Source organism: Hyperoodon ampullatus, assembly GCF_949752795.1.
Source record: "Hyperoodon ampullatus genome assembly, chromosome: 1".
Lineage (NCBI taxonomy): Eukaryota > Metazoa > Chordata > Mammalia > Artiodactyla > Ziphiidae > Hyperoodon > Hyperoodon ampullatus.
The window spans coordinates 130,184,529-130,207,772 of NC_136914.1; the positions used below are offsets into that span (position 1 = coordinate 130,184,529).

The 23,244-nt window shown below is 39.3% G+C and overlaps 1 protein-coding gene across 1 annotated transcript in view; it reads left to right on the top strand.

Annotated features, from left to right (window-relative positions):
* The window catches only part of SLC7A11 (solute carrier family 7 member 11), a gene marked incomplete at its 3' end in the record, with an annotated part of 85,425 nt that overhangs the window by 53,851 nt on the left and 8,330 nt on the right, over positions 1-23,244 (top strand). The window contains exons 7-11 of the mRNA XM_079712964.1: positions 12,888-13,011; positions 14,889-14,992; positions 15,730-15,826; positions 17,324-17,473; positions 18,719-18,896. Coding sequence (XP_079569090.1) covers positions 12,888-13,011; positions 14,889-14,992; positions 15,730-15,826; positions 17,324-17,473; positions 18,719-18,896 — 653 coding nt within the window. The remainder of the gene's footprint in view (positions 1-12,887; positions 13,012-14,888; positions 14,993-15,729; positions 15,827-17,323; positions 17,474-18,718; positions 18,897-23,244) is intronic.

The following is a 23,244-nucleotide window of genomic DNA, read 5'->3' on the forward strand; positions in this document are numbered from 1 at the left end:
TCATCTGCAAACAGTGACAGTTTTACTTCTTCTTTTTTAGTTTGGATTCCTTTTATTTCTTTTTCTTCTCTGATTGCTGTGGCTAAAACTTCCAAAACTATTTTGAATAATCGTGTTGAGAGTAGACAACCTTGTCTTGTTCCTGATCCTAGAGAAGATGGTTTCAGTTTTTCACCATTGAGAACGATGTTGACTGTGGGTTTGTCATATATGGCCTTTATTATGTTGAGGTAAGTTCCTTCTGTGCCTACTTTCTAGAAGGTTTTTATCATAAATGGTGTTGAATTTTGTCAAAAACTTTTTCTGCATCTATTGAGATGCTCATATGGTTTTCCTCCTTCAGTTTGTTAATATGGTTTATCACACTGATTTGCGTATATTGAAGAATGCTTGCATTTCTGGGATAAACCCCACTTGATCATGGTGTATGATCCTTTTAATGTGCTGTTGGATTCTGTTTGCTAATATTTTGCTGAGGATATTTGCATCTATGTTCATTAGTGGTATTGGCCTGTAGTTTTCTTTCTTAGTGACATCTTTGTCTGATTTTGGTATCAGGGTGATGGTGGCCTCATAGAATGAATTTGGGAGTGTTCCTCCCTCTGCTATATTTTGGAAGAGTTTGAGAAGGATAGGTGTTAGCTCTTCTCTAAATGTTTGACAGAATTTGCCTGTGAAAACATCTGGTCCTCAGCTTTTGTTTGTTGGAAGATTTTTAATCACAGTTTCAATTTCAGTGCTTGTGATTGGTCTGTTTATATTTTCTGTTTCTTCCTGGTTCAGTCTTGGAAGGTTATGCTTTTCTAAGAACTTGTCCATTTCTTCCATGTTGTCCATTTTATTGGCATATAGTTGCTTGTAGTAATCTCTCATGATCCTCTGTATTTCTGCAGTGTCAGTTGTGACTTCTCCTTTTCATTTCTAATTCTCTTGATTTGAGTCTTCTCCCTTTTTTTCTTGATGAGTCTGGCTAATGGTTTGTCAATTTTCTTTATCTTCTCAAAGAACCAGCTTTTAGTTTTATTGATCTTTGTTATTGTTTCCTTCATTTCTTTTCCATTTACTTCTGATCTGATCTTTATGATTTCTTTCCTTCTCCTAACTTTGGGGTTCTTTTGTTCTTCTTTCTCTAATTGCTTTAGGTGTAAGGTTAGGTTGTGTATTTGAGATTTTTCTTGTTTCTTGAGGTAGGATTGTATTGCTATAAACTTCCCTCTTAGAACTGATTTTGCTGCATCCCATAGGTTTTGGGTCATCATCTTATGTGTTGAGGTGCTCCTATGTTGGGTGCATAAATAGATGCAATTATTATATCTTCTTGGATGGATCCCTTGATCATTATGTAGTGTCCTTCTTTGTCTCTTGTAATAGTCTTATTTTAAAGTCTATTTTGTCTGATATGAGAATTGCTACTCCAGCTTTCTTTTGATTTCTATTTGCATGGAATATCTTTTTCCATCCCCTCACTTTCAGTCTGTATGTGTCCCTAGGTCTGAAGTGGGTCTCTTGTAGACAGCATGTATATGGGTTTTGTTTTTGTATCCATTCAGCCAGTCTGTGTCTTTTGGTTGGAACATTTAATCCATTTACATTTAAGGTAGTTATTGATATGTATGTTCCTATTACCGTTTTCTTAATTGTTTGAGTTTTGTTATTGTAAGTCTTTTCCTTCTCTTGTGTTTCCTGCCTAGATAAGTTCCTTTAGCGTTTTTTGTAAAGCTGGTTTGGTGGTGTTGAATTCTCTTAGCTTTTGCTTATCTGTAAAGGTTTTAATTTCTCCATCGAATATGAATGAGATCCTTTCTGGGTAGAGTAATCTTGGTTGTAGGTTTTTCCCTTTCATTACTTTAAATATGTCCTGCCACTCCTTTTTGACTTGTAGAGTTTCTGCTGAAAGATCAGCTGTTAACCTTATGGGGATTCCCTTATATGTTATTTGTTGTTTTTCCCTTGCTGCTTTTAATATTTTTCTTTGTGTTTAATTTTTGATAGTTTGATTAATATGTGTCTTGGCATGTTTCTCCTTGGATTTATCCTGTATGGCACTGTCTGCTCTTCCTGGACTTGATTGACTGTTTCCTTTCCCATATGAGGGAAGTTTTCAACTATAATCCCTTCAAATATTTTCTCCGTCCCTTTCTTTTTCTCTTCTTCTTCTGGGACCCCTATAATTCGAATGTTGGTGTGTTTAATGTTGTCCCAGAGGTCTCTGAGACTGTACTCAATTCTTTTCATTCCTTTTTCTTTATTCTGCTCCCCGACAGTTATTTCCACCATTTTATCTTCCAGGTCACTTACCTGTTCTTCTATCTCAGTTATTCTGCTATTGATTCCTTCTAGAGAATTTTTAATTTCATTTATTGTGTTGTTTATCATTGTTTGTTTGCTCTTTAGTTCTTCTAGGTCCTTGTTAAACATTTCTTGTATTTTCTCATTCTATTTCCAAGGTTTTGGATCATCTTTACTATCATTACTCTGAATTCTTTTTCAGGTAGACTGCCAATTTCTTCTTCATTTGTTTGGTCTGGTGGGTTTTTACCTTGCTCCTTCATCTGGTGTGTGTTTTTCTGTCTTCTCCTTTTGCTTAACTTACTGTGTTTGGGTTCTCCTTTTCACAGGCTGCATGTTCGTAGTTCCTGTTGTTTTTGGTGTCTGCCCCCAGTGGCTAAGGTTGGTTCAGTGGGTTGTGTAGGCTTCCTGGTGGAGGGGAATAGTGCCTGTGTTCTGGTGGATGAGGCTAGATCTCATCTTTCTGGTGGGCAGGACTGCATCCCGTGGTGTGTTTTTGGGTGCCTGTGACCTTATTATTATTTTAGGCAGCCTCTCTGCTAATGGTTGGGCTATGTTCCTGTCTTGCTAGTTGTTTGGCATAGGATGTCCAGCACTGTAGCTTGCTGGTCGTTGAGTGGAGCTGGGTCTTAGCGTTGAGATGGAGATCTCTGGGAGAGCTTTCACCGTTCGTTATTACATGGAGCCAGGAGGTCTCTGGTGGACCAATGTCCTCAACTCGGCTCTCCCACCTCCGAGGCACAGGCCTGACACCTGACCGGAGCACCAAGACCCTGTCAGCCACATGGCCAGGTACATGGGGAGTTTCTTGGGAAGCTTTTGGGAAGTCTGAAGTCTTCTGCCAGCGTTCAGTAGGTGTTCTGTAGAAGTTGTTCCACACGTAGATGTATTTCCAATGTATTTGTGGGGAGGAAGCTGATCTGCATGTCTTACTCCTCTGCCATTTTGAAGGTCCCTCACCACTTGTCCTTTAAATGCTCTTCTGTAATGATCACTGTTATCAGCCAGGCTGATACTATGCAGGTACTATGATGTACTGGTATTCCTGATTGAGGATAGGATCATAACCTCAAGACCCAGGAGAAGAGTTGTTAAAATCTGCGTCCTATTTTTTTCCTCTGAGCAACAGAACAAGACAGACGCAGGCACTTCCTTAGGATGCTCTGTTACATGAGCAAGGACTGAACTAAGTTTTCAAAGTATTCTGTTAAACAGTGTTTATAGATCAGCTTTATTTGTTAAAGTGATTGAATAATGAACTTCCAAGAGAAATGGATGTTAGGTTTCATTAATTCAGCACCCTCTTTAACTAAGGAGGAAGTTTATGCCTAGAGAGGTCCAATGTTCTCCAGGGTTCCTGCCAGTGACTGGAACATGACTGGACCCAGCTTTCAGATTGGAGTCCAGAGAATGTCCATAATTCTATGAAATCAAAACAAACACTGAAGGCAAAACATTGGAGACAAGATGTTGCATGAAGAGAACTTACACTTGGGATGGTACATATACAATTTTTTCTTGGTTATAGGAATTTGGGGATGGGGCTGAGGGAAATTATGAAAGAGAAGGGAAATTATAGGGTGGGTGAATGTGGGGACCACTTCTCTTTCTGGGGCAGGTAGTCCCTCAACCATTGCATGTTGTGTTTGACTTTACAAAAGTATCTTTAGGGAGAACTTTGCCTACGAATCCTTGTAGTCTAAGAAAAGGCATCACCAAATATAAAATAAAGCACAAAAGCTTATTTTTTGAAAGGTTTAACTTTTGAGCTGAAAGATAAAAGATAATGAAATTTCCATTTCTGCTGGGAATATGAATCTTTGTAAATGGACAGCCCGAGGAGAGGAGAGGGGAGCTTACAGGAAGTTCTGCCATTCTGGGGGCCTTTGTGACCTTTGCAGGGAGCTGTCAACTGTTCCAAGCAGTAATCAACATCATCCCTTTCTTGACAATGACATATCATCCCTCTCAACTGGAAATACATTTAACCCATCAATTCAATTTCTTCTCATCTTCACCTTTCTCTGCAGCTCCATTAAGCTGCTGTGTCATGTTCTCTGGGGCCCAGCCATGTGGATTTACCACTTTGATTAAAGCCAGGCCATAGCTATTGGCTCCCCTATCAACCTTATACCTTTCCTACTCTGAATGTTTCTCTCAATTACCTATAAATAGGATTTCTTGCAGTGAAAAATTATTTTCAACTTTGTAGGATCAAATATATATATACATACATACATACCTGTATAATCATTCATAGATAGGCATTTTATGAAACCAATTCATAGAGTTTGAAAACCGTGCTTTAGGAAGCCAGCATTGAGTCCCAAAAACGTATTTAAAGACACAATTTGACTTGTAGCATCTAGTGGAGTGGTGTTAAAACTGTTTGAAAGCACTGGATCCCTTCAGTTGTATATCAATACATAAAACAAGGAAGAGAGGACTGATCTGGTTGAAGTGAGTGAAAACAGGTTAGCCTCTAATCTTATCAATTGTCCATCTTCTATTCTGATTCCCATATTACCCTCGTGTCTCCTTGCCTACCAGATGTCAAAGTAAAATGATTACTAATAATTAGACTTGTCATTGTTGGTCACAAATATTGAAGGCAGTTTTCAGTGGTAGAAGCAGTAGTTCATTTGTCAGGGTTGAATGTCTCCATATGTACCTGTTCCATTTCTTATCGTGCAGCTGGTCAGAAATGTGACTGGATTTGATTTATGGGTTTATAGTAGGAGAAGTGTTATCAGTTTCTTCTAAGACATGTGTTTATGGCCTGAGGAAATTTTGACTCTAATTCCCACTTATTATACCAAAGTGGGTATATTTATTTTACCTTGCCTTGTACTTAGCATAAGAGTATATTTATTTAACATTGCATTGTTTTATTATGTGTCTTTGGCCAAAACAAGAGGCGATTATACTTTGATCTTTGTTGGATCGGAGGCAATTGTCAAATGTGCAGGAGATTTTATATTTCAAAATAGTGAACAATGGGGTCTATGTTTGCTCTGTTTCTGGGAAGTTTGAATAATAGAATTTTCACTGTTTTAACTTTAGCAAATGTAAGTGTTTCAATTTGATCTCATTTGGGACATTATTTTAAAGACTTTATGTCATATACTGGTCTCTTACAAAACAAAAAAATATGAGATAAAAATTAATGAGGACCCATTCTCATATAAACTAATTCACTGAGATCTACAAAAAGTCTTGATGTAATGAGGCCCTTCATTCTTTTATTAGTTAGGGTAATACCAGATGCTCCAACAAGAAAACCACAAATTTTCAATGGCTTTAAACAATTGAAAGTTTAGTTTCTAGATCATGTCACAGTCCACTGTTGGTGTCCCTGGCTGAGTGGTGGACTTTCTTCCTCATGTTGATTCTGTGGCCCAGATTCCTTCCACATTGTGGCTTTGCCTCTCTATAGATCCTCTATACAACTAGGGAAAGGGTTGGGGGCAGACAAGGCAGCCCACTTCTTAACCACCTTGGCCTGAAACGGCCACATCAGTTGACACATAAGAATGAGTCACACTCCTACCTAGATACCAGAGAGTCTGGAAAATGTGGTCTATCTGGGTAGCTTCTTCTCAGGAATGACTGATACTTTGGAAAGAGGAATACAAAACTGTGGTGAGTACTTCATTCTGTCAGCCATGCATATCTGAATCTCAGGAACTCAGTTATAAAAAAAAAAAAAAAGGTTCACTGAGATGTTGCATCACCTTAGAGTACTTTAGACAAAATCCTGAGGGAAATGATAACATTTTAAAAAGTATACTGTAAAAACAATATAACAAAAATAAGAGCTGAACATTAGTGTGAAATGTAATTTACTGTTATTAAAATATTTTGTTTCCTTAGTTATTTACTTGCTAACATTTTATCAAAACCCAGTTTCGTTTCTATTTTTGTGCACTCAAACTTGCTTACTAATTTCTTTACGTTCATCCATGATAAATATGGATAACTGTAATATATCTGGAAGACACACTCTAAATCTTGAGAAAACGAGAACAAATGAGATGCAGACAATGCAGATTTTTTATTGGTATGAAATTCAAGCAAATGAAAATTTACCCCCAGCTATATTTTGCTGAATAATTTTATTTAGGCAGGAATTTATTCTGCTAGTTGGATAAAAAAATAAAGTATTATTAGGGTTGAAAACGCTTAGACTCATGCTTCTGATTGCTTATGACCCTATGTTTCTGAATTATAAGTTTCCATTTCGGTTCATTTTTCTATGTGGTTTTGCTGCACTTTTCTATCTCCTTCATGCATCTGTGTACATTTTTTCCATGAGCCTCCTTCAGGCTGCAGTCTTTTGATCTGTGTCTGTTCATTTCTTACATCTTCCTACAGGTCCCTCTGTCTTCTCTTTTTGTTTATGGAGTTCTCCATCTGTGGACAATGGAGAATGGTGAGATTTAGATTAGACATCAGTGGTATTGAAATTTAAAACGTCTCAGTGAAAACACCTGTAGTTTTGCCATGGTACAGTAAGAAGCGGAGGGCAGGTGTTTAGTGCTTGAAATCAGTGGGATCACTGTGTACCTTTATGTGACAATCTGCTCGTCACATCACTGTGTTCAGCCTTGGCCCAGAAATTCTCATTAAGTTAGAACATGAACCATGGACCTTTAAGAATGTTTCTAAATAGGTTTATTGAGTGTACTCTTCCTCTTGCTACATTTTCTTCTTTCAGTGACAACCCACACCTTCCCCCCCAACTCGCCATGTCTCCTCAAGTGCATTTCTCTTATACTGTTATTAACAGTCCAGTTCCCACTCACAATGTACAACTAGAGATACAGTGATAGCACTAAATGACAAGGGGGCAAAATCACCAAAAACATACAAGGCAGTTCATAGGGTTCCAGTCATCTGTAATCTAATTGTTTCAAGTCTGGAAAACAATCAAGAACCCGTATTTGTAATTCAGTCCCTGCTAGAAATATCAGAAATCACATAGCCAGATAATACAGTTTCATGCTTGCCGGGGGGCAGGGGGGTGTCTCTGGAAAGTTTGAGATGAGCAAGAATCAGGGAAATTATGTAAAAATGTATGGAAGAAAAAAATCACGTGAGTGAAAAATATAGATAGATTTTCTTTGAGATATACTAGTATTTATCTTTTGGATTGTAACACATGACTGAAGTTTGAGGAGTACAATAAAATTAACAGCAGTGGTAATAAAGTAAACTGAATAATCCTTCAAAAATAAATTGGTAGATCAAAAAGAGAGAAGTAAGAGATACTTGAGTCACTTCTGGGTCAGATCTAGAGAAAAGCTTTCAAGGTCTCTACAGGGTCATTATAAAGAAAATGTGAAATAGGTATGATTCTAAAATAAATACTCAGAATCAAGAAATACTCATTTATAATTTTAAATACTTTATGTTGAGATGAATCATGGCTTTGTTTCAATTATATATAAACAGTTTACTAAAAAATTTAAAAGTTCTTTGAAAAACCCTGTTTTCCTTTTTATTTGCATCTCACATATTAAGAAGTTCGTCATTTTCTTGCCCTTCTTAATTCCTCTTTTCTCCCCTCCCTCTTTTTTCCTGAATGCAAGATATATGTGTTAAAACATTAATGATTTTTAAATAGAAAATGTGAAGTATAAAGCACTTCTCTTAGAAGATTCCAGAACATACAGGAGAAGGTTTTAGCAGAACTGGCATCATGCCCAGTCCCATGGCTCAAAGACAATTTTAGACGCCCCAGGATCAATGGTTTCTGTGGTCTCCAGTGGATGTATCCACACCGGGGAATGTATGAAACTTATTTTGATTCACATAAATCTCAGAAGATTTTGCGCCAGTTATAAAACAATTTTAGGAATGTCCTAAATACAAGTGACTACAGAATTACTTGGATGGCCTGAATATCAGAAATCCTTGTGACCTTCTTGTGTCCTCAACTCTCTGAAGCTAGGTTTACTCATTCTGTTTTCATGGCAGGAGTCTTTTTAGCCAACATAAAGCACTGGAAACAATGATCATCGCTGATGCTCTAACATATAGTTGCAAAGTATATTAAAAATGCATCCCATGCTCCATCATTTGCAAGATTATTTGTGATGACTATTAAGTGCATAGTAAAATGTACTTGGCTTAAAATGTGTCACATTGTAACAATCAGCCTACTGATATTTGTATCATATATATAAAATAGAGTACATGTTTGTCAGCATGTAAGGATCCTAGGAACTTTGTACCTAGAGTTAAAGTAGGCACAAAACAGCCATGATATCACTGACAAGATATTTCAGGAATGTGGGACTTAGCAATGGAGGATCTGAATTCAAGACCCAGCTTTCTCACTTACTACTTTTGTGACCTTGGCCAGTCACTTAACCTCTCTGAGCCTTGGTTCCATTGTTTGAAAATGGTGGTATTACCTCCTATTTCAGTGGGTTGTTGTGGATTTTGTCATTTGTTCATATTCTATGTTATTCCACAAAGGATTTGAAATGAAATGTGTATATTTGGAGATAAAATGCGTTTGCCAGTGCTTTGTAGATTATACAAATATAAGCTACCTGCCATTACTATTGGGGCCATTTAAATTCCTGGGGAGCTCTATCCTTAGAATGAGAGTGCTTCTAAGCAGATGTTCCAGAGACTTCCATTTAATAATTTCCAATAAAACTAATATTTATCTATGTGTTACATAGACTGGTTACAGATGCCAATTTAAAATAAACCTGCAAGGAAAGAAGACTATCCAAGACCTTTTGATTGAAGATGATTTGCAATTAATAAAAATATCAGATTCTCACTTACTTAGTGCTTATTTCTCATTAATACATAATTGAAAAGACTATGTATAATGACAAAAAGCTCTTAAGGATTAAGTAACTTCTCCCAATACATTCGTATCTTGTTAATCATAAAAAAATATATACACAACATTTGAGAAAGCTTACAACTCATAGGTGTGAGTCATTTTTATTCAGCTTAAAGACAATGCTTTTGTTGCACTTAGAATTGGTGGATACCTCACAATTACACAGGGGCTTTGAAATGTCAGTTGCCTACCAGTTCCTGTAATTCCTTTTATTATCATGAGCCATTTGCCTTAATCTTGGATTACTAACTGTGTTTATCTGCCCTCTGCATCTAAAGCCTCCAGAAAGATTGCTCTGGCATGCCCTAATAGCTCTTATCAGCTCACCCAGTGGCTCTTAAGCTTTGCTGCTTGAAATCCAGGAGTTAACCACACAGTGCCAAGCCTTTCTGAACAAGTCAACTGATTTCCTCGGTAAATGATTGCTGTTTATGCCAAGACAGCCACAAACCCTTCTCCTTCCCTTTGTTAAAGTGAAATGGAACCTTAAGGACAGAAGCTACTGGCTATCTGGCCACATCCTCTTCAATTCCCATGGCTTAATTTTACCTAGGGAGGAATTACTGGGTTTGCTGTGAATTGCTGCAAGGTTAGACCCCTTTTCTCTTTTATCCTATATTTTAAGCTCCTTTGATTTTTTTTTTCCTCTAGTATCTATATAGTATACTTGGCTGATAGTAAAGCTGCTAAAAATCTGTTTCATTTTGTCTGATAAGTATGCTTACTTTTCCTCCTTTTCTATAACAGTTGTCTAGGGAAGTTTATTCAGTGTGCCCCTGTGGTTTTTTAAATTCAAAATAAACTAGTATTTCCAAAATATTGAAACTTTTGAAAACATTCACTTGACATTATAGTTCATATCACACAGAAAAATTAAGAAAATCGTGGAATAAGTCTTTCCCCCTCCTTCATACTACACAAAACTGTATTTTCAGTGAATACATGAGAAATACAACCTTGATAAGAGCTTTCCAATAAACATTATATTCAATAATTATAATTTCTCTGAAAAGTAATAGTTAAGAGTTTGAGAACCCACATGCATGAGAGAGAATACACTTCAGTGGTTTAAATGCTTTGACTTCAGGGTAGGCTAGATCCGCAGCTGAATTCTGGGTTTCCACTTACCAGCTGTGTATCCTTGAACAGTTTTTTAAACTCTCTAAGACTTCATTTCCTCATATATAAAATGGTGATTGTGCTCCGAACTCACAGGATTTTCCAAGGACAAAATGAGGCAAATATGTAAAGTAGCTAATAAAAGGGTGGGTACATAGCAGCATCTGCTGCTGCTGTTTTTTGTTATTGACAAGCTGAGGAAGAACAAAAGGAAAACTAACCTGAAAGTTTCAAATTTTTTAAAGGTCCCTTGTGCTAACGTCAGTTTAGAAATCCTCCCTCAGAAAGACCATAATCTCCGGGCAGGAAACACAGGCTGCCTCGAAGAGCTGGGCTGGGAGGCTAGATTCTATGCTGGCAGGGCCACAGTCAGATTTCAGAGTGACTTCTCTGTGTTCTTTGACAGCATCGTGTGACGTGACAGTACTACCTGTCCCGGACAGGTTAGGTGACTTCACTGCACTGAACAATAAATCACCTCACTTTTTATTAGCAGAGCCTTTGCATTTCTTTTTTTTTTTTTTTTAATTAATTAATTTATTTATTTATTTTTGCTGTGTTGGGTCTTCGTTTCTGTGCGAGGGCTTTCTCCAGTTGCGGCGAGCGGGGGCCACTCCTCATCACGGTGCGCGGGCCTCTCATTGTCGCGGCCTCTCTTGTTGCGGAGCACAGGCTCCAGACGCGCAGGCTCAGTAGTTGTGGCTCACGGGCTTAGTTGCTCCGCGGCATGTGGGATCCTCCCAGACCAGGGCTCGAACCCGTGTCCCCTGCATTGGCAGGCGGATTCCCAGCCACTGCGCCACCAGGGAAGCCCCCTTTGCATTTCTTAATCCTACTCTTGCGAGGAGATCTCTAGAGAGTGTCTTTCTCCCTCTCTTTCTCTCTGCTTCTCTCCTCCACAGGAGGAACTCAAAACCCCATTTGGCATGTTATAAGAGCTGAAGGATTCAAGTTTAAAATATTGATAATACAGTGAGTGGTTGAAAAGCTGCCGATACGCTTTTGTGCTCCCCTTCTTACCCCTTTGCACTGATCTATCACCTCTCTTTCAAAGAAACAGAATTCATCAATTCATCTTTAATATGCCTTCTGCCACTTACCGCTCGGTATTTAATTGGCCCAGTGATTTCCTTTGCTTACATGTAGCATTTATCAATCCCAAGCAGCAATGCGTGGTACGGCATGAACAGAAAATTCCACAGGACCCTCTTCACACTGGGGAAGGGGAACATCTGCTCCTTTTCTAGTAGGATGCCAGGATTTTAGAGGTCAATGTGTTTCCCCATCAAGGCTTAAGGCTTTGGGGACCAGGGGAAGTGTCGGGCTCCAAGCAGCATAATGAATGGCAGTTGCTGACTGGCTGGGTTTGCCTGTTCTCAACAGGGGATAGAGAATTCAGAGTAATGAGCTGGGACTTAGCGTGCTCCACACACCCAGCTTGGGGAGTGAGGCAGGCTGTGCCTTTTTTTTTTTTTTTTTTTTTTCCTGGTTCGGACCTGTATTTTCATCTTGGAAGAAATTATATGGAGGTCTTCATTAGTGGCACCCAGCAGGGTTAAGGCTCCATGAAGGCTGATAAGCTCTATGGCTAAAAAAGAAAAACCACAAAACTCATCAGCCTTTGTGCAGGGAGCCGAAGGTTTAAGTTGCTTGAACTGGAAACGGTCTGAAGAGGTGATTTTGTTAAGCAAGTAATGTGTATCGGTAACACGGAGTCAAATTATGAGGGTCAGTAACTTCCTGGCTTTCCCAGTGCGTTAAATGAAGACATAACATTGTATTTGTGCCGGCTACTTCTTGATGCCACATAGTGTCAGCACTGTCCAGTCATATGTACTTCACAGCATGTCACCTCTAATTTCATGGGATTATCTGTGCTGTTGCTTTAATAGATACTCATGATCTTGAGGTTCCTTTGAACTCACAGCAGGGCAGTGCAAAGGCATTATTGGGAGCACTTCTGGGCTTTTTGTGTTATGTACAAAATTATTATTACTGTCATTTAGAAAGGTAGATATATGTTGCTGTCATGCTTCCAAAAGTGTACACATATTCGATGGCAAGGGGAATTACTGAAGGGGAAAACACTGAATGCGAAAGATCTTTTGGGAAACTAGTATTAGAAAGGTGTCAAGGCAAGTGAATCAGTATTTGAAAGGCATATATATAGGACAGTGGGTCTCAAAGTGTGGTCCCCTGGCCAGCAGCATCAGAATCACCCAGGAACTTGCTAAAGATGCAAATCCTCCTGAATCAGAAACTCCTGAGGTGGGCTCAGCAATCTGTGTTTTAACAAGCCTTCCGGGTGATGCGTGCTCAAGTTTGTGAAACCCTGCCCTAGAATTTATGGAGCACAGGAATCGGACAGACCCATATGCTCTGTGGTAGAGCAGTAGACAAGACAAATGTAGTACCTCCCCTTATGGACTTGATTAAATTATAAAGGAATATGTGGTACTTCACCCTGATGAAATGTTTATACATACCCAACAGAGCCTGTAGTTATCCATACCATTTTTGTTCTTTGTTTGAATGAGCCTGTTATCTTCTTTGCTTGCAGAGAAATGACTAACGAAAGATGACTGATAAGCGATTCCTTTGTGCATTTCAGAACCATCCCCCTTGCGATATGTATATCCATGGCCGTCGTCACCATTGGCTATGTGCTAACAAATGTGGCCTACTTTACAACCATTAGTGCTGAGGAGTTGTTGCTTTCAAAGGCAGTGGCAGTGGTAAGTCTAAGCTGGGAAAATGCCAGTTTGAATTTAGGTTAATGAAATGATGCAATTTTATAGTAGTTCCCTCCAGCAGAAAGTGTTTTGAAATCCAGTAATTTTTTTTAACGGAATGATAATGAATATTTAAAAAATTTAGAACATACCTTAGCATATTCCATTTAACTGATACAGCTACACTCCTATATGATTTCTCTGTACTGTTAATTTCATGTAAAACATTTCCACATATGTCTACTTGAAAACATATTTCCACACATACATGTTGAGTAGAAGTCATTATTCTTCCAACATGTCTTTAAAGACAGGTGGGCAGTTACTGAGTTTAAGTGAATGCATTTTGGGATATGCAAATTGCATTTATTCTGTACTCCTCCCTGTTTAGACGCTTTTCAAATGCTGACTTAAAATCTTTTTCCCAAAGTACCACTTTAGAATTTCCAAATGGACCACATAACACTTTTTTTCTAGTATATATATCATTTTGAATACAAGTTCTAGGATATTATTAATTTGAAGAAATACTGAGTTATTCAAAGTTAAACAGATGTCATTGCTATAATACTTTTCAGAATATTAGAGAAGCTAATGTGCATTTTAACTCCCTAAGACGTGGATACTCATAATTTTACAGCATTTTCCAAAATTTATTTGACTTCAGGACCATCTTTTGCTTTCAAAGGTCATGTTATGGGACTGCTATTCTGTGACACAGACTTTTTGGTATAAAAACTTAGCTAGTAAGAGGGCACTCATTCATGACCTTATAACAATGAAGGGTGAAAAAAAAAGAACTTCCCATCACTAGATGTCAGTCCCTTTTAAAATAGTCACTATTACCTCATATCAGCAACATCCACAGGGAACAAATTATCTAATTTCATGTGAACCTATGTACGAGTTCACTGTATTAGAAAAGACTCTGTCCACTGCTGTAACTTCTACCAGACAACCAAATGCACAGAGCTTCCTGATGTCAGGTCGTCATCTCATCTTACTAGACAAAGGGCAGCACTTAGTCTTTGAGCGTAATGTGGTCCATTAATTACATAGCACCGGCTGCATCAAGGACAAGTAAAGAATCCCACTTTTTTTTTTTTTTGAAAATACATCCTTCATGAAAATTTGCAATGTTGCACATGCCATGGAATGTGCAAAAGGAAATGTCAGAAGTTTTGTTTAACTTTTATATTTTCTGTAGTTTGATTTCCTTGGACTTGTGTTGGTATTCTAGCCTTTTAATAGGAGACTACAGAAGGAATTGGCAGATACCTGAGAGGGCGGGATTGACTTCATAAACAGAGATTCAGCTGATGTGATTATTCTGGGCAAAAGATTTTCAGAACTGTTCATATCCATAGTATACATGATTAAGTCCTCAATTATTTTTTGCCACGCTTTTAAGTCATAACAGTGGGATTGGTATATGAAACAGGTATCTGCAACTCTTCTCAGAATACCTTTGTACTTTGCTATAAAAATGTGGCTTTCCAGACGAAAGAGAAGGTATTATACAGAAAGATTTCTGTCTCTAAAAGGAGAACTTCTGTACTGAGTTTTTTGTATTTACCAAAGTCAGAGACAATAGATATCATAGTTGATAAAGATTTGATAAATGGATCATTGCTCTTTGGAAGTAGAGGGAAGGTGCTTGTTTAGACTATTGCCCATAATTCTGCAACAAGCAAGGACATGGTACCTGCCTTTGATTATTGTTCTAAGAGGTTAGTCTGACCCTAACCCAAAAAAGGATTATAAAACACACACATATCACCAGGTGAACAGAAAGTCATAGAGCGTGTTTAGCCTAAATTGTTGCATTTTATTCCACTTTCTGGCAAAGCATTAATTTGCTTCCGTCTGTCTTTCACTAGACTTTTTCTGAGCGGCTCCTGGGAAATTTCTCAGTAGCAGTTCCAATCTTTGTTGCCCTCTCCTGCTTTGGTTCCATGAATGGTGGTGTGTTTGCTGTCTCCAGGTGAGTGAGTTCAAGCATTTCTAGAAACGCATTTCTGTGTTTGAGATGGGATGTGATAAGGATAAGTTTAAAAAGAAAAGAAATAGTGCCTCTAACCTGCTGTTTTTAAAGGGAAACGCAAGATTGAAATCTTCCTCCAAGTATCAACAGCATGTCCTATTCTGTCCATTAGAGGGCACTGCTTGTCTACTCATAGCCTACTCTGAAGCCAGGGATGAAGGGGTTTTTTGTTGTTGTTTTATCGTATGTCTACAGAGTTTAACAACAGCATTTTATTTCTGGCAATAAAATCTTTTGTTTCGCTAAAGGTGACAAGCAAAAAAGTAAAGTAAGAGACACAAGACATCACCATCCCACCATCTGTATCCCTTTTGTTTGATGCAGAAGTCCCTTTTGTTTTAATTTGATGAAAACCCAATCACATAAATGTGAATGTTGTGAGTGTGTGTGTGTGTGTGTGTGTTGAGTTGGACTGGATTGATAACACACGTGCAGTATTAGAAATCTAGAACTAAATTCACCACCAGCTATTTATATGTGGGGTGAGTTATGCTGAGTCAGATGTTGCTACTGTTTCTCCTCAAAGGAACATAACATTTTGGCAGATTTTATAAAATTCGAAGTAATCACCTAAGAAATGTCAGACCATTTGGTATGAAGAAGATGCAAGTTTTCTCTTCGATTTCTGGATTTTTTTTCCCTTGGAAATGATTAATTGTACATTTTTCTCCTGTCAGGTTATTCTATGTTGCATCTCGGGAGGGTCACCTTCCGGAAATCCTCTCCATGATTCACATCCGCAAGCACACTCCTCTGCCAGCTGTTATTGTTTTGGTAATGCATAGTAACATGTGTATCTAGATGTAACCTCAAAGAACAGCTTAGCAAAGAGGATTTCAAACTTGACTTCAGCTCCTGCTTTCTGTTCTCATTCATTGCTAAATTGGCTCTATGTGTATCCTGGTGGATTTGCAGAGGCAGGATATTTTCCATCGCTTCCCTTCATCCAGTATATCTGATGCATATTTGATGCTTTGGAGCAATAACACGTCACTTCTTTTTCATCTTTGTAGAAATCTGTGAGATCAAAGGGAAATGATTGCCTGGGCTCCTGTCACCGACAGAGAGCCTTGCAGAAAAGGAGGTCGAGTAATAAGTCCCAATTCTACTTATTGAAAGTGGAGCTAAAAGCTACAGTCCCAAAACGCCCAGATGTCTCATCAGAGGCCCCTTATAATGAAATGCATACAAAATTACAGAAAAAGTCGACAGAATCCTAGACAGTGCAGGGATTCTGTGCTTGAAAGTGAGAATTTTGAGAGCAACCCTAAATGGGAGAAATAAAAGCACCAAAACTTAAATTTGAGCTGTACGATTCTTTATGCAGAGAAAAGTATTTGTGAAACATGGGATATGAAAAACTGTGTAAGGTGTAGAAGTCCTCAGATCCCCCATTGGCAATGTTATATTCCTTTTTACCTACTATTTTGTAACATTTTTTCCCAATCTCCTGCTGTCAGGCGCACCACAGAAGGCATTGAACACTTTTGTACCCCCATCTCCACCCCCCATGGGTTTCATTTGTTTCAAAATGTTTCCTTGAAATTTCTTTGTAAAGTCCCGGTGGGCGGGCGGGGTACTCTGTGTGGATTCTGGAAATTTACTTCACTTGTGGGAACAGAATGTATTATTGAAGAGGGCTTTCATTTTAAGCCTGCATTATCAGTCATGCTGTCCTTGGTCTGTGCAGCTGTAGAGACTTGCTGTGCAGATCTCTGTGCTTCATTCTTTTCTGCGGTCTTGAGGGTCACATGTGGCAAGCACCCAGGGAGAGGAAGTGTGGAGGAAGGAAAGGTCAACGCTTTGCACTCAGGAGAGGACACAGTCTCTAGAGGTGGCTGTCCTTCCTGTGTATGCATAGCCAGGGGCTCATCAGACACCATTCACGGAGCTCTCTGCAAATGTGTGTATTGGATGCGCTTTTGACTTTTATTGTTAGTTATTTACCGACCATCTCAGTCTCTGGGTCTTTAAATTTTGGGTCATTGAGTGTCCTGTGTTTTGCTCTTTGAAAGCATGTTCTCTTAACTCAAATGAAAAACAGCTAAAAATAATGCATCCATATGTGTGTGTAAAGAGCAAGTAGAAAAGCTGGATATATAGCTAGGAGGTTAGTTGAGTATAGGTGTTAATCGCAATGGTCGTTTATCAGTAGAAAGAATCGTTTGGAAAAGATAATAATAATGTGTAGTGATGGTATTGCTTGTTATCACATGTGTTCTCTTTTAACTCACTGTGCATGATTTTTCTCTCCCTTCCCCTCCCCCCCAGCACCCTTTGACAATGATAATGCTCTTCTCTGGGGACCTCTACAGTCTTTTGAATTTCCTCAGTTTTGCCAGGTGGCTTTTTATTGGGCTGGCGGTTGCTGGGCTGATTTATCTTCGATACAAACACCCAGATATGCATCGTCCTTTCAAGGTAACCTCAGCAATCTTGATGGGTTTACATAAATCTTCCTCCTAATACCTGGTCCTCCCTTTGTCATAAGTTGATGATGAAGAGCTTGGGCAGAGGGCAGAATCCTCTGGAATAAAATGTTTAACTCTTGCAGGTCATGCCTTCATATGGGATTTATTTTACTTTGGAAAAATAGTTCATCGGCTTGTTTGTGATATACTGAACTTTGTTAGGTCACATTGTTGAAAAGTGGGGATATTAATATACAATGTTTGTTATATTGATTTTTCATGAATGTGTCTAATGACCTGATGATATGTTCAAAATATAGACTGCTTCTTTTTTTTCTGCTGAATAGTTGTGGACAACCATACTGAGAAAGAGTGAGGCAGATATGTATGAAATCATCACTAATTAAAACTTTAAAAAGGATGCTGCTTTACAAAAAGGCATTTTAAGTGTTCTTAAATGTTGTGACTTGTTATATTGCCCCTTTTCTGCCTTGTACACTCCAGAAGGAGGAGAAATGTGAAATACATAGGGAAAGTGAAGATGTGTGAATATACCACTTAATAGAATGTCCATTTACCATAGCTAAGTGTTTCCTTTTGGGAGGGCTGACGCATATGCCTCTAGCCTTGAAAGCTCATGGACTGATTTGTCTTTACTACGTATTTGCTTTTAAGAAATAACACAGATGATCTTGTCCATCATGTTGTCAGAATTTGTTTCTAATTATATTCATTGCCTAATGCCGGCAACATCTTTCTTAGTGGTTGAATAGGAGTTGGCCTGTTTGATCCCTGTCAGTTCTTATTGTGAATCTCCAACAGAAAATCAATATGCACTGAAAGGCTTTAACATGTAACAAGCAGCCCGTGCTCTTGGCTCTACATTAAAGTGTATTCTAATCATAATTATCAAAGAACCAATCTTTTACAATCAAAAACATAAATCCTAAAACATAGTGCTTAACTAGTAAAATAATTCAAACAGAACATCTCTAATGAAACACACTTATTTATCCTTAGATTTTGTTCTACCCGAAGTTGTGTTTTTTTTTTTTAATTTAAAGGAGTGTGTTTAATATAGTCTCTGTGCCCTATGCAAGAGATTTTGGTATGAAGGTGTGATAGGATGGTGCCTGTCACTTGGTCCCGTGATCAAGGTGTATCACCTGATCACATGACTGATGTGCTCATCTTGAATCCACCTTTTGTCTCTTGAACTGCCCTTGAAGTGATTTTCTTTTGTGTTGTGTTCCAGGTGCCGCTCTTCATCCCAGCTTTGTTTTCCTTCACGTGTCTCTTCATGGTCGCCCTTTCCCTTTATTCAGACCCATTTAGTACAGGGATTGGCTTCATCATCACTCTGACCGGGGTCCCTGCCTACTATCTCTTTATTATATGGGACAAGAAACCCAGGTGGTTTAGAAGAATGTCAGGTAAGACTTTTAAGCAGTTTTGGGACCTTTTGCGAGACCATGTTGTAGAAAACCCATCTCTGTGTACATATATAACATGCATACCTTAAAGTTTGAAAATATAAGTAGGGAAATTGCTAGTTTGAATACATTACTGTATTCTAATGAGAACTGGCAGAAGAAAAGACAGGAAGGATGTTTAGGGTAGAGCCACTGAATCCTTTTGGGATATTGAGTTTCAGTTGCTTTAATCACTTCTTAGGAGAACAAATTTTTAGATAGAATTTTATCAGCAGTTCTGTAAATGACCTAATTGTTCTTCTGAATCCCTTACTAACTTAATTGTTCTTATCCTGGGTTGAATATAGTGTATTGATTCTGTATGATAACATACTACTTAATGAGTGATATGAGATTTGGTGGGGAGTTAGGTAGAGCCTGCAAAGGGCTTAAATATCATTATTATAACACCACCCTATTGGTGAATCATGGAGGGTCATAAGAATAGCAAGAATGATCAAGAGCCGCCTTCCCTGGTGGTCCAGTGGTTCAGATTCCGCGTTCCGGGCTTCCCTGGTGGCGCAGTGGTTGAGAGTCCGCCTGCCGATGCAGGGGACCTGGGTTTGTGCCCCAGTCTGGGAAGATCCCACATGCTGTGGAGCAGCTGGGCCCGTGAGCCATGGCCGCTGAGCCTGCGTGTCTGGAGCCTGTGCTCCGCAACGGGAGAGGCCACAGCAGTGAGAGGCCCACGTACCGCAAAAAAAAAAAAAAAAAAAAAAGACTCCACATTCCCAGTGCAGGGGGCCCAGGTTAGATCCCTGGTCAGGCAACTAAGATCCTGCATGCCGCAACTAAGACCCGGTGCAGCCAAATAAATAAATATTTAAAAAAAAAAAAGAATCAAGGGAAGAAACTTGATAATTACTGAGTGATTTCTATGTGTTAGCACATATATAACCTTGTTTAATTCTTATAACAACTTTGTGAGGCAGGAAAAATTATCCCCGTTTTATAGATTTTGAGTTATGGTATGGGAGAATCCTGTGTTCCAAGTCATGTAGATATTAAGTAGAAGACCTAGAATTCCAAATCAGGCAGTTTTGTACTTTGTAAAAGTCATCCTGGTGGAGGGGTGTGGGCAGTGAAGATGGATTAGAGAGCATGAGGCTGAAGACATTCTCAAAAATAGAGATTGGTGGTTATCACAGTACTCCTGACAGAACTGAGGAGGGTTTGAACACAGGTCATGTTGGCAGGGGTCCAAGAGAAAGTGAAAGATATTAAAGGAGAACAACCAACAGAGCTTGGTGACCAGGTGAGTTGGGGGAGAGGAAGCTACAGTAAAATCAGTAGGTAGGAAGGGTGCTTAGGAACAGCCTCTGTCAAAAGCCTCACCCTCTATCGGGGGCTCTGCCAGTGAAGCTGTTTTCCTCACATCATCATCTCATTCAATCCTCCACAAGATCCACATGTGAACTGGTTGATTTCTACACCCAGATGGGAAAACCAGGGTGCAGGGAGATGGAGAATTTAAGTGTATAGATTTTAAACCACTGAGCTGAGATTTGAACCCACATATGCTGGACTTCAGATTCATGCTCTTTTTAGATTGGGTACCTGTGGGAAGAGAGAGAGTGAGAACTTTATCCAGAGGAGCAGATAGGTTCTTGCTGGTGAGGTTGGTGAGTTTAGAAATCCACTTTTTTTCTTTTCATTCATTTTAATTTACTTACTTTACCATCATTAATTTTTTAAAGCCCAGTAAAAAGTTCAGGGAGATTTCTGGTAAAATTATTAATAAATTATGTCAGTGTTACTAAAAATAAAAAACAACCAACAACTTTGTGTACATATTGCATCTCTAGTGTGCTACACAAACTCATTTAGAAGCTAGTCATTTAAAATAGACTTCTGCTACTACTCCCTATTAGCTTTAATTGGTGTTTGATATCTTTAGACCTTATACTACTATTTATACCTGCATTTTGTTTCCTAGCTGGCAACACTATTCCCAGAGGAAGTGTTACTATAAAAGTTAGGTTCTTCAAGGTTTACACAGGCACACGGATTGCCTAGCAGGGTATTTAATCTCTGTGTCTTGTTAGATCACACTGGTTTTCGGTAGAATATTTTTAGTTACGTTTTATCTGTTGTAGGCAATACATAGAGAGCCTTTGCTGAAAAACAAATCCAAGTCTTGTTATACAGTATTTACCATTAGAATTGCTCGTTATCAATGTTCAGGGTAGATTAGTACTCACCACTGGTTGGGGGGCTGTGTCTGTGTCCATCTCAGATCCTGGCTAGAGACAAGGAAAACCCCTGAATGCATGGAAAACCATGAGAATTTAGGAAGAAAGAGTGGGTAGCCCTAGAGTTGGACTACAGTGTGAGAGACCATGATGAAAGAACAAATTCCTTGTTCTTGCCCACTTAGTAGGCATTTTGTCCTTCCTGTTTGCAGTCAGCCAACTCTAAAAATGCTTTCCTTCTGCTAACATGTGCATATTTTCTTCCATTTCTTTGCCAGTACATAGCAACTACTGGTTTTCATACTTGCTCCTTCTTTGATGTTTTTCCATGCTCATGTAGTTTTGAAGTTTTCTGTTATTTTTCTGTCTCCAATGGCGTTTTGAACATCTCCAAGGACACTAAATGTAGTGTTAGCCATTCGTGAAAGCAGCAGCAAGTAGCAGTCCCATAATGGTTATTTGGTTCTCAACAACGCCATTGAGTCTTACCAGGGAGCGTGGCAATTCTGCCTTTAAACTGCGATCATTGTAACTCTTTATTTTTATAGCTGACTTTTGAGTGAGTTTGCGAAAAGCAGCAATCCTCTGTAATTTTGTTTGATTTTCCTCTTAGGCAGCATTCTTACAGTAAAATAAAGAAAATTCATCATATTTATTGTGGCCGTAGCAAGTATTTTCCTAGCCTTTGGCCAAAACAAAACACTCACACACGGACACACAACACAGCAGAGTCCTGAGCCATCACCTCGCCTCTTCTCCCAATTGCCTCCTTGTTGTTAGGGGGAAACTCAGTGTAAACTTGGAGCCAGAGAGCCTCTGCTTGGAGCAGGGTGTAGAGTTAACACCAAATTGTTCTGCTGGGGAACATTCTTGTTTTGTTTTGTTTTTTTGCGGTATGCGGGCCTCTCACTGTTGTGGCCTCTCCCGTTGCGGAGCACAGGCTCCGGACGCGCAGGCTCAGCGGCCATGGCTCACGGGCCCAGCCGCTCCGCGGCATGTGGGATCTTCCCAGACCGGGGCACGAACCCGTGTCCCCTGCATCAGCAGGCGGACACTCAACCACTGCGCCACCAGGGAAGCTGAGCTGGGGAACATTCTTTAGCCTTGGTCTGATCACTTATTTTCACCCGAGTATACCTGAACAGATCATCCCTGTGAAATGATAGTTTATCAAGATACATCTTACCAGGGGGGCATCCATTAAAAACACACAAGGTCACCGAACAGCGTTCAGAAAATGGAGACAGGCTGCTGAGTTTAGATAGCCAGAGAACGTTCAGAACCCGAGGAGCTGAGAGTTTCAGAGACTTGATGAATTTCTCTGGCCACAGGATGCCAGTATTGAACCACGCTTCATTTGATAGCATTCCTGGGATGAAAAGGAAATGTGCTCTTAAGGGAATAGTCGGATGTGCAGAGAGCTTTTTTCCCCCCATCTGTGATGGAGTGCTTAATTTGTCTGGATCGATTTATTTATAGAAACACAAGCTTCTCACCCAAGGAAGAGGGGACAGATACCCCACTGACATACTCAAATTCATGGGGATGCTGGAGCCGGCAAACCCCAGCCAGGGCTCCCCACAGCCGTTTTCCTCAGCTGCCTCTGTTTATCCGTCCACCTCCATCACAGCTGGGAGTGAATGGGGTGACTGGAAGTTGGTCCCTCTGGCTCCTGGCGAGTTGTGGAGGACAGCTGTATTTAAACAAAATCTTTAGTTATAAAGAATCATACCGGGCAGCACCAGCAGAATGACTGTTGCCCGTTGTGGTGGACACTGATTTTGCAAAACTAGAATTCTAAAAGCATGTTCTGCATACAGTGTGTTGTGAGCAGTTTGTTTATGATGCTTCACTGAAAGCTGCTGCATGCATTTGACAGACTCTTCACAAAGACTGAGGTGTGATGTTTTACATGAGTTAAGCTTGCCTGCATTTCTTACCAAACCATCTTCACTGTAAGGGTAAAATGAGGCCATGCATGTGAAAAGGTTTCGAAGGCTTTTCAAAAAAAAAAAAGAAAAACATAGATACTGTTGTTATGATTTCTGGGGAAGTTTGGTTTTGTGCTAATGTTTCATAGACTTATTCCATTTTGGCTGTAGTTCCCACGCTTGTAC